Consider the following 13,041-nt stretch of genomic DNA (forward strand, 5'->3'; position numbering starts at 1 on the left):
GTGGTTTCGAATCCCCTACGCGCAAGCTAATTATTGAAATAAAATTAAACCATGTGTTAGTCCCGAAATGACCTAGTTTGTGTCGAGTGGACGTTAAACCCCATTTCTCTCTCTCTCTCTCTCTCTATTAACATGTACAGTTAAGGGTGATAACAAATGAAGGTAAGGCTATTAACTTATACCTGTGAGGGATCTAGGTTAATAACATATACAGGTAAAGGTTCAAGGGTATTAATAACATATACAGGTAAAGGTTCAAGGGTATTAATAACACATACAGGTTAAATGTCAAGGCTATTGACATATCGTCGGTGAAGTGTCAAAAGGGTGTATCTAAGAATTTCTAAAGATTAAGAAATAGAACCTTTTGCATTTCAAAATTTCCACAAATCAAGATACAACATTTGGACACATGATACCTAGAACAGTTCTAATTGGCGTAGAGATTTACAGCTTAGACAGAAATGTGCATATTAATTGGGAGATTTTAAAAATGCAAAAAAGTGTATTTGACTAATTACATATATTTGTAATTAATATTAAAGTTTCTGTGGGCCATCTGCATTTTTGGGAATATATCATGGCTAAATCAAGGCTTGGACTCAATCAGATTAAAACAGGCCCATCTGTAAGATTTTTCAAATTACGGAAGGGAATTAAACCATTTTGGACAGATATTCCTATTAGAGATTCAACTTTTACTATATGGTAGTTGGGATTCTAATAGTGCTCAAATCATGCTCCGAGACTTGAAGTAAATATTAAAACAGTCTGATTAAAATACAGATCTATATTTCATTTCTTTTTTTATACTTTCGTTGGACTACACTACATGAAGATCTGACCGGTTGTAGCGATAGGTCGCGTCAGAGGTCATACGAGCGGCCTTTGACCCTATGCCATCAGACATTTGATTAACCAATCAGCATTGATGTTACTAGTGGATTACCCACAGCTCCGTGCAAAACACACCTAAAGCTCGTCGTAATAGACCGTTTCATTAGTTAATACCTCACACCATCCAGAACACATCAAAGATAACAACTCTTCCAGATCCTAGTGTGGTAAAGACAAGTAAAACGAAATTTTGAACTATAAAAAAACAAAATGAAATAGGATCTGTGTTATAATCAGATTGATATTAAAATATATTTTCAGATAATGTCCTGTCTCCGTTTACCCAGTATGAATATTCTGTAACAGTATCGAACAATGCTGGTAGTCTTAGCAGCGACTATGTTGGTATTCAGACTCTATCAGCACCACCAGATGAAGTTCGACCTCCCAATGTTAGAGTTAATCCAGAACAACTGTATGCTGTCTATTTGAGTTGGGAAATGCCTGGTAAACCAAATGGTAAGTCTTGGTTAACCAGATAAAGATTAATTATTATGGCTGATTAATGGTCAACACCTTATATAAGCCAATTATGCTCAATGGATCATTATGGGAGATTAGATAAAGAGTTGACAGTTTCCACTATAATAGTTAAAAAAAATAGATAACGTAAAGAGAATGTGCTGAAAATTTCAGTCAAATTGCTCCACTCTGAACCGAAATATTAGCTTTTGAATTTTAGGCTAGCCTCGATCATCATTACTAAAGTCGATTCGATAAAAAACAAAATCTTGATTATTCATTTTTACGTTTAATTATATTCTCATTCGCTAAATATCGCAGGCTAGCGAGAGTTGATTATGGTTTGGATAAGTTAATTAATGTCAAATTAATAATTTAGATAAGATTTCAGGCCTTAAGAAAGACCTGCAATAGGCAGATTTAGCTCTTGCATAATGTATGTATAATTATCTTTCTCAAAATGTATTCGTCCTGACAAGGACAGCTGTCTAGTCCTTCGGATGAGACGAAAAACCAAGGTCCCGTGTATATATTGGAATGCACGTAAAAGATCCCCTGGCAGTTGGAATTCGATATAAGAGTAGGCGATAGTGCCGCTGCCCGGGCAAAATTTCCCTCATAGCACACTGTATGGCGTATGCCCGTCTTCATTAGCCCAGTATAGGAACAGAACAGTAGGACGTTCAACCCCATTTCATTTCATTTCATTTCATAATGTATTCCAGTCCTCTAGATATCGCAGGTTAGTGATGACATCGAGAGTTGATTATGATTTGGATAAGTTAATTAATGTCTAATTGATAATTTAGAAAACATTTCAGGCCTAAAGAAAGACCTGTAATATGCAGATTTAGCTCTTGCATAATGTGTGTTTAATGTACTAATATTTTGTTTTTTTAGGTGTAATAATACGTTATGTATTGAAGCGTGATGGTATAGAACTATATCGGGGTATGAATATGAAGTACATGGATGATAACAGTATCCTGCCGTATCAATCCTACACATATCAACTAACCGTCTGTACTATAGCTGGTTGTACCGACAGTAAACAGGTTCGTATCAACTTATAGATTATATCCCCGCTTGTATGTGACAAGGAGTAGGGTCGTCGGTCCAATATCGTGGGTTTTCTCCGGGTCCTCCGGTTTCCTCCCACTGCTAAAGACATCTATTGAACCATAGATTAGTCCCGAAATTACCTAGTTCGTGTCGAGTGGACATTAAACCCCATTCTCTCCATCTCTCTCTATAGATTATTCACAAAAAGATTAAACCTCAAGCAACAAACTTGAAAAGACTGTGGGAAGTGTAATGCTTTAATCGGGGATTAATTTTTTCTGATTATTTATCCTGCCCTTCCCCATCCGTATCACTGAGATCCAAACTTACTAGTATTGTTACAGGGATTCTTCCACCGTTCTACCACTTTCAGCGAAAGATTTATTCATCACAACCTTGGAATTTTAATTATGTGCTCGTGTGCTGTAAGGGAAATTTTACCTGGACAGCTGCACTACAGACTACTCTTTATTTCGAATTCCAACTGTCACTGCAATGAGTACATGAGGCCTCAGTTTTTTGAATGACTAGACGCTGTTCCTCGTCAGGCCCTCCGTCCTACACCACTGACAAAGGGAAACTACACTGGAAAATCCAGGGGAACTTTCTCAACCGACACCGGGCTTGAACCCTGGAGCTCCTGGTCACTCAACATCCATAACAGATGTATACAGTACCCATAGCTATGAAGTTGGTGCCGCTTTTGTGTGGCCAGCATGAATTGATCGACCATTCACTAATTAATTAATGCGTATCTGATTAGATGTGAAAAGAAATAAAGTTATTAGTTATATGATTTATATGTTTTTTTAAATAAGCCTTTTTAAACACAGACATTTGTTTCCTTATAGGTTACAGTAGCTACAGCCCAGGCAGCACCAGAGGGTGTATCGGCACCGACATCTGAGGCATTAAATTCAACATCAGTCAGATTAACATGGCAGCCACCCAGCAAACCAAACGGTTTAATTATATCCTATACTATAATGATTAACGATACAAACTATACGAACCTCACTTTAACAAGACAGTTAACAGTTACAGGTAAAATGTATTCAATGTTTATGTAGTCAATGAATTGGGTTTGAGAGGAACTCTGTTACCTCCCCAGGCCTCAGACACAACATATAAGTACCATATTGGTACCATATACAGAGGGTTTTTGTTATTAAAGGTTTAGTACCATATAAAGGAGTGTTTTTGTTATTGAAAGTTTACTACTATAAAAGGAATGTTATTGTTATTAAAGGTTTAGTACCATATAAAGAGTTTTTTTGTTATTAAAGGTTTAGTACCATATAAGGAGTGTTTTTGTTATTGAAAGTTTGCTACTATAAAAGGAATGTTATTGTTATTAAAGGTTTAGTACCATATAAAGAGTTTATTTGTTATTGAAGGTTTAGTACCATATAAGGAATAATTTTGTTATTAAAGGTTTAGAACCATATATGGAGTTTATTTGTTATTAAAGTTTAGTACCGTGTTTTTGTTATTCAAGGGTTAGTACCATATAAAGAGTATTTTTGTTTTTAAAGGTTTAGTACCATATAAGGAATATCAAGTATATCTTGAAGTATGCACTGTAGCTGGTTGTACTAAAAGTCCCAACGTCACGGCTAAAACATCCGAAGCTCTTCCTCAAGGTAAGATTTGTATTTTAGCTAGATACGAATGGTATGGGTAGCCTTACAAAGAACACTGTCTAATCATTCGGATGAAATGATAAAAAACAGACCTGTGTACACATTGATTTGCAGGTAAAAAAAACTTGGAATCGGAATTGGATGAATATTGGGTGGAAACATTGATTTTTGGATAAAGTTTACCTCATAGCACACTACATGCCGTATGCCTGTTTTCATTTATACATCCAGACCCTACTTCATTTCACTTCGAGGGGTTGGATGGCCGAATGGTTAGCACTGTATCATTAGGTCTGTCATTGAGTCAACTGGCGTGGTTTCGATTCCCAGGTTGTACGTGACAAGGAGTAAGTTCGCCTGTCCTACTTCATGGGTTTTCTCTGGGTCCTCCGGTTTCCTCCCACTGCTAAAGACCCCTACGCGCAAGTGACTTATTGAAATGAAGTTGAACCATATGTTAGTCCCGAAATGACCTAGTTTGTGTTGAGTGGATTTTAAACCCCATTTTTCTCTCTCTCTCATTTCACATCATTTCTGAAATTTGCATTTTATATTCTCTAGGCATTCAGCCACCAGAGATGATTACTATAGACATGACAACGGTTGAATTATTCTGGGAAGAACCCTTGAACCCGAACGGTCTGATCATAAAATATAACATCATCAGAAAAACACTTGGAACAGAGCAGATCATTTACCGGGGTACGGAACTCACTACTCGAGACCGTGCTTTAACACCGGAACAAACCTACGAATATGCGCTGGAAGCTGTGAACTCCGCTGGGACAACCCGTAGTGCATTTGTCACAGTAACTCTGCCAAAACGTACCCCTGCTTTTGTACCTGCTCCGAAAAATGTGACAGTTTTAAGTGCCACAGAGATATATGTTCAATGGGATCCCGTCGCTGTTTCTGGTGTTGTGGATCAGTACAGAGTTCTGCTGACCAATGGTGTAAGATTGGAACGGGACAGAAGTGTTGGGGTCATGACTTCGACAACGATACCAGATTTGCTCCCTTATACGGAATACGGAGTCCGACTACGGGTCTGTTTGATGGGAGTCATCAATGGCTGTGGAACGGGGGAAGTAGTTAAAGTAAGAACCTTTGAAGCACCGCCATTAGACTTGGCTCCACCTACTCTGGAAGCTAAAGCAGCAGACACAATCCTAATCTCCTGGAAGCTGCCAGCAAAACCAAACGGAATTATCACAATGTATCGTATTTATAAACGGATATTTGGTGAAACGATTGAAATATTAATCAACCAACCACCACCTTCGTCCCTCAGTTTCACTCATGCTGGATCTGATCTTTTACCATACACTCAGTACGAATATAGAGTGGTTGCGTTGAATTCTAAAGGTGAAGCTACGAGTGCTTGGACAGTTGTGCGAACTCTGGAAGCTATCCCAGAATTATTTGACAATCCTGTAATCAACTCGACAGGAGCTCATGGATTCATTATTTCGTGGTCTCCTCCTAAAAAACCTAACGGAGTCATCACTCTGTATAATTTGTATTACAAGGAGGTCAGTCCTGACCCTGCAGTTCAAAGGTTAGAAGTCAAGATAGAGGTCAACGCAACAACCACCTCTGTGAGTGGTCTGAAACCGTTTACAAATTACGACGTACGTGTAGAAGCTGTTAATGGAGCAGGAGTGGTTTCTTCAGGTTTTGTGCAGGTGGAAACCGCGCAATCGTCTCCTGCTGGTCTTCTAGATTTTAATATCGAGAAAATCAATACAGGTCAAGCGGTTATTTTGCGATGGAATCCACCATTAAAACCAAATGGCATCATAGAAACATACAAAGTTTATGAAGAAGGAATTGTTAATCCCGTATATCAGGGATTAAGTCGAGAGTTTGAATTCCGTAGATTAGAACCTTATACTCAATACACAGTCCGTTTAGAAGTCTGTACAAAAGCCGGCTGCACCAAAGGCAAAAACCAAATTTTCAAGACAGCAGAAGTGGCTCCATCAGTTCAACCTGCACCGACGATGGGTTTAGTCAACTCTACGCATGTTCTTCTGAAGTGGACTCCACCAGTTAACCCCAATGGAGAAATTACATCCTACGAAGTTTTACGCAGAGAAAATACGAACAGAAGGAAGCGTGCTGTGACGGAACCTACGCTTGTCTTCAAAACCCTTGACACTAAAGGAACAGAATTTGAATTTATGGACTCAGGCCTAAAACCACACACAAATTATGAGTACCAAATCAGAGCTGTCAATTCCCAAGGTTCTACAGAAAGTCCCTGGTTGGCTGTGTCTACTAATCAGGCTCCACCAGAAGGTGTTTTACCTCCTAGAGTTTCTCATGTTGACGGTAAGGTAGATGTTTTACTCGTGGAATGGGACGTTCCATCGCAAACTAATGGGGTGATGCAAAGTTATCAAATCAAGCGTAATACTAGCGTACCATTCAGTTTCCCGGCAGACGAACAACGAAGATTTCAGGATAGTGGTCTCCAGGCTTTCACATGGTACGAATATTCATTAACAGCATGTTCCGGAGGCGGATGTACTTCAAGTTCCCCGACATTAATCAGAACGAAAGAAAGTGCTCCATTACAGGTCACCCCACCTTCTGTCAGCGCTGTTAATTCTACTGCTATCAAGGCCACCTGGATTAAACCTCAGATCACTAATGGACAGATAACTCTATATATGTTGATGATGGATGGAAATAAAATCTACGAAGGACTAAATATGGAATATACGATGTCAGGACTGGTGCCATATCAGGAATATAAATTTACGTTACAAGCATGTACGAGTGGCGGCTGTGCGTCGAGCGGGGAAGTTTCAGGAAGACCTGATGATGCTCGACCAGAAAGCATGCTGGCTCCAATTCTGAGTGTGATGAGTTCAACATCCATAGAAGTGTCATGGCAGCCCCCATCAAAACCAAATGGAATCATTTCATCATATGACGTAAGACGAGGAGATCAGCTAATCTACACAGAAAGTTTAAGCACTACTGGTATTTTAAAAACGCGACATACAGATTATTCGTTACAGCCTGGAGAAGAATATACATATATAGTCGTAGCTAGAAATAGAAAAGGCAGTGTATCAAGTCCACCATCCAGAGCTAGAACTTATGCCTCATCTCCTAATGGCTTGGAACCACCATCGTTGGTAGCCTTATCTTCATCCTCAGTTCGAGCCGCATGGAAACCTCCTGTTCGCTCAAATGGAGCCTTGGTGAACTACACTTTGTTTAAGGAAAACGATGTTGTGTATTCCGGTGATCCGAATCAACTGTCGTACATTGTTCCAGGCCTCGCGTTTTGGACTGTAGTCTCGTTCCGTATTCAGGCTTGTACTTTACGAGGGTGTGAATTAAGCAGTTCGGCTTCGGTTAGAACACTAGAAGCTAGACCCGAGGAACAGAATAAACCAAGTCTGTTGGCTATGGCAGACGCAAATGGAGCTCACACTGGTGTAATGATTACCTGGGACCCCCCTCTAAGACCAAATGGTGCCATTACTAAATATGATGTTAATAGACGATTGGTTGTCAGGGATACCTCAGGTAAGTAAATCCTCAATCAAGTAATTTTAAAAATTCGGAAGTGGTGTCAGATCTTCTAGAAAGAATAAGCATGCTAATTACTGATATATTTTACTTGGAATTCAGAAGCTACTGGTAAAATGTAACCAGGGAGATGGCGCTAGAAAAATACAATTAAAATTGATTTGTATAAGGTCGCTTGGGTGGCCAAGTGGTCAAATGCATGTATTTTGTTGGTTATGGGTTTGATCTTGGGTTCCGTCTTGGGTTTGGTAATGTCACAAGGGGTTGGGTTGCATGCTAATTACTGCTATATTTTACTTGGAATTCAGAAGCTACTGGTAAAATGTAACCAGGGAGATGGCGCTAGAAAAATACAATTAAAATTGATTTGTATAAGGTCGCTTGGGTGGCCAAGTGGTCAAATGCATGTATTTTGTTGGTTATGGGTTTGATCTTGGGTTCCGTCTTGGGTTTGGTAATGTCACAAGTGGTTGGGTTGCATGCATGCTAATTACTGCTATATTTTACTTGGAATTCAGAAGCTACTGGTAAAATGTAAACAGGGAGATGGCGCTAGAAAAATACAATTAAAATTGATTTGTATAAGGTCGCTTCGGTGGCCAAGAGGTCTAATGCATGTATTATGTTGGTTATGGATTTGATCTCAGGTTCCGTCTTGGGTTTTGTAACGTGACAAGGGCTTGGATTGCATGACTTTCCTTGTGACGTTTTCTCTGGGTGTTCCAGTTTCCTCCCACTTCTAATTAAAGATCCTTATGCTAAATGTAATCCTAAAAATGTCAAGTGGATGTAAAATTACATTTCTCTCTTTAGAACATTTTAGGCGGTTCCTTATAACATTGTATTTTATTATATATATTTATTATTATTTTTTGGGATATTTTTTTTTATATTTTATTTTCATATTTTTTTTAATATTTTTATATTTTTTTAAAAATAAATTTATTCCTCTAGGTATGTCATATGGAGAACCAGTATTGGTCTTTAATGGTACCCAATTACGGTATACAGATAACACACCCGAGTTACTGCCCTTTACAGAATATCAGTACCAGATTATTGCGTACAACCAGATGGGTAGAGCCATCAGTGATTGGCAGTTAGTGAAGACTAAAGAAGCACCACCTAGCTCTGTACTTCCTCCAAATGTCATTGTAAGTAACAAATAGTTATTATTCCACGTTGGGATATTAAGGTGGCATGTGGGTTGGTGGAGATCCAGGCATCTATAGTTTTTCCATTCATCATTTAACTCGGTTTGATGGGATGTTTTGATTGGTCGATAATAATAGCATAATTATCAAGGGCAAGTAATTTGAATGGACCCAGGGGTTAGAGGAATGATACCACTGGGGATACAAGGATGATCATATTGATCTTGTATGTACGTGTTTTGTCCCACTGTTGGATAGATTGAGTTCCAGAGATTTAATGAAATTAAAATATATCAGAGTTACATTTTTAGGTTAAACAGATTTGAAACCCCATTTCTTCGATTCTCTATCCAATTTTACAAAGAGGGCTTGGGTGGCCGAATGTTCTTAGATATGCACATTAGATCGAAAGGTCTGTCATTGAGTCAAGTGGCATGGGTTTTGATACCCAGCATGTACATGAAAGCCTGGCCTGTCCAACCTCGTGGATTTTCTCCAGGTACTCCAGTTTCTTCCAACTGCTAAAGATGTCTACATGCAAGCAATATGTTAGTCCCGAAAAATAACCTTGTTTTAGTCGAGTGGCTGTCAAACCTCATTTATATCTCTCTCTCCCCTACTTTTATATTTGTTTATTATGATCTCATACATACAAAATTCCATAAAATACAGACTTGAGTTGCTATTTTACAGGGATCTACAGCGTTTACTATAGACGTGGAAGTGACACCACCATCACAACCAAACGGTGTTATCAGAATGTATAATATATTAGCCAATGATACACTGGTAAGATTGACTTTTTATTGTTGCGTTACGAAACGTTATTAAATGAAATGACAGAATTTGAAAAAAATATGTAGTTATTGCAAATTTCTCTGCCAAGCTCCGAGACTGGAATACACTGATATTAATATATATTTGTGCTGCCACGATGTATCGTTGAATCGATGTATCATGATTAACCTTGACGCGATTCGCATATTGAATTGTGAGACGCTGTATCGATTTATCACGATTCTTTTTTATGTTTTTTTTGTTGCTTAATTATCCACATAACATATTATCCATAGGTACACAAATAGTCTTATATTAAATCAATATCATGATATAAAACAGTTTTATTTCTTCGACATCCGCATGAATAAAAATATCAAGGATTCATTTATCCTGTTGTTTTCTTGGTAAATATTGACCTGGTTATGAATCAAGATACAAATCGTATTTTGGCTGTTGTTGCAATACCCAGCACTAATTTATATTGCGATCGTTACCTGATGTTAGTGCTTATAAGTAAGACGTCATAATCCCATTCTTCTTGAAATGTGCTTTATATAATAATTCCAGATTTTCCGGCATGGTACCTCCTTGTCAGTGGTGCAGAACAGAGGACCTGGCAATGGACAACGTATAGTTGTTTGGATGAGTCGATAAACTGAGGTCCCGTTTACACATTGGCGTGCATGTAAAAAATCCCTTATATAGCACACTATATATGGCATATATGCGTCTGCATTAGCCTGGTCAGGCATAGGACGTTAAAACCCATTTCATTTCCTTTTCATTTATATAATAATTATTTGATGTTATTTTTCAGTATTCGTCATCACCAGCCTTGAGACACACGGTGGGTACAACACGTCAACTATTACCATTCACGTCGTATGTTCTTAAAGTCCAAGCTTGTACCAGTGGTGGGTGTACAGACAGTTCTGGTATAATGGCTAAAACTGGTTCGGCTAAACCGAATGGTCTGGCGGAAGTATCGGCTGCTGTAATAAACAGTACCAGCGTACAACTCACCTGGCAGCAACCACAACAACCCAACGGCGAAATACTCAGGTATATTTTAATTAAATTTATAATCCCCCTCCCAAGCATGGTAGGGTCGATGGGTTTTCCGAATGGTTTACAGCTGGCATGAAAAGTTAAATCCTTATAAAGGTCTGTCATTGATTCCCCGCTGCTTGTACGTGACAAGGAGTAGGGTAGCCTGGTCAACCTTGTGGGTTTTCTCACACTGCTAAAGTTTAACCCCATTTCATTTCATTTATCCCCCAAAAAACAGTTGCTGTGTTAATTAGTAATGTTAAATGGTAAGTTGTGGTCTCAGTTAAACATCATGAGATACATATAGATTATAAATAGTTCATTTGACTGAGAAAGTTCATTGGACTTTCCGACGAATTTTTCCTTGTCAGTGGTGCAGGAAGGAGGGCCTGACAAGGACAGCTGTCTAGTCCTTCAGATGGGATGAAAAACCAAGGACCCATGTATACAAGGGCTTGCACTTAAAAGATCCTTTTGCAGTTGTAATTTGATATAAGAGTAGGCCATAGTGCCGCTGCTTGGGCAAAATTTCCCTCATAGCACACTGTATGGCGTATGCCCGTCTTCATAAGCCCAGTCGGAGCAGAACAATAGGACATTAAACCCCATTACATTTCATTTTTTTCTTTTCATTTTACCATATTTAGATATATGCTGTATGAAAGAACAGCTTGTCCAAAAACATCGCAGATCTTTTCACAGAATTGTTCTATCGGGGACAGTAAAAAGGTTTATGAAGGAAAATCGTTTACCATGACTGTAGCCTCTTTACAACCTTACACTGCGTATGAATATCAAATAATGGCTGAAAATCAAGCAGGTAGTAATGACTTTCCTACATGGATCAGAGTTGAAACAAAACCAGCAGGTGAGCTCAAGTTTTATCATTATATTCAGGTGAGCCACGGTGGCTCAGTTAGAAAAGTAGGACATTCTTTAACACTTTAGCCCTTGGTAATGTAAACAGGCCCATGAAGAGGGGATGCAACCGCTAGCTACATTGCTCTGGGGGCCAATGGAATGAAGCTCCAGAGGAGGCCATATTTAAAGGAGCTAAATCGCTATTCTTTGGCACCTAGAAATGGACACAAATGGGTCGCAATGCATATAATAATGTAATATGAATGTTTATAAACTGATTTACATTCAATATTTTCTGTTTTTACTGTAATTGCTAATCAGTTGTTATGTTCAGCGAAATATGCAAAGAATCCAAACAGAATGACAGTCTTTGACATCTGGTTATTCCAATCTACACCGGTAGTATTCTCCTTTTATTGTATTTTTAGCCCCAATTCATCGAGTTGCTTCATTACAAATGGCGATCGAAAGCATTCTGGCACACGATTTGTGTGCCAAATTTAAAATGGTTAGTGCTTGCGCGTTGTATTATAAGGTCTATCATTGAGTCAACTGGCATGGTTTCAATTCCCTGGTTGTACTTGACAAGGAGTAGGGTCACCTGTTCAACCTCTGGTTTCCTCCTACTGCTAAAGACCCTATGCGCAAGCGAATTATTAAAATAAAACTGAACCATATGTTAGTCCCAAAATGACCGGGTTGTGTCATGTGGACGTTAAACCACATATATTTATAAATATCTTCATATCTTTATAAATATTGAACAAAGTTGAAACATTTTTAGAGTGATATTCCTTGTAGATATTCAAACATCACAATATTATAGTTTGCAACAGATTCCTCAATCCCTCAAATGACAATCAGAGACTTTAATTAATGTTTTTATTTTATTAATTAGCACCAGAATATGTAAACATGCCAATACTGGCCAAGGTTTCAACAGAAGCTCAGATTGATTGGACCAATTCATTTAAACTAAATGGTAAATTGGTCGAGTATGTTTTACTGGTTGATGGTTCTATACGATATCAAGGCATGAATACAGTTGGCCGACAAGAAAGAACAACCAGGACTAACAGTATGTTTATCATTAATTCACAACAATCATATCATCATTCTGTTTAAAATACAGATCTATATTTCATTTCATTTCGGGTTTTTTTTATACTTTCAATGGCCTACACTACATGAAGATCGGACCAGTTGTACTGGAAGGTTGCATCCGGGCTCGTTCGAGTGGCTTTTGACCCCATCACGTCAGACATTGATTAATCAATTAATGTTGACGTTTCTAATGGTTTACCCACAGTTCAGTGCATGGCAAGCCAAGAAGTCGCCGTAACAGATGGTTTTATTGGCTAATCCCTCACTCAATCAAGAATGCCAGTTATATAACTACTCTTCCAGATCCTAGTGTAGTACAGACAAATGAAATTTTGAACTATAAAAAAAACGAAATGGAATAGGATCTGTGTTTTAATCAGATTGTCATATCATTATAGTCTGTCACAGTGGCTCAGTTAGTAGGTTATCTACGTATTAGCATGATTCCCACCGTGTCAGTTGTGCAGGCTGGAGAGTCC

General features: G+C 38.4%; 1 protein-coding gene across 1 annotated transcript in view; it reads left to right on the plus strand.

Moving 5' to 3' along the window:
* LOC126821358 (usherin) overlaps positions 1-12,371 on the plus strand; it is a 28,421-nt gene extending 16,050 nt beyond the window's left edge. The window contains exon 14 of the mRNA XM_056101045.1: positions 12,357-12,371. Coding sequence (XP_055957020.1) covers positions 12,357-12,371 — 15 coding nt within the window. The remainder of the gene's footprint in view (positions 1-12,356) is intronic.
* The last annotated feature ends 670 nt before the right edge of the window (positions 12,372-13,041 follow it).

Source organism: Patella vulgata, chromosome 5 (genome assembly GCF_932274485.2).
Source record: "Patella vulgata chromosome 5, xgPatVulg1.2, whole genome shotgun sequence".
NCBI classification, from domain to species: Eukaryota; Metazoa; Mollusca; class Gastropoda; family Patellidae; genus Patella; species Patella vulgata.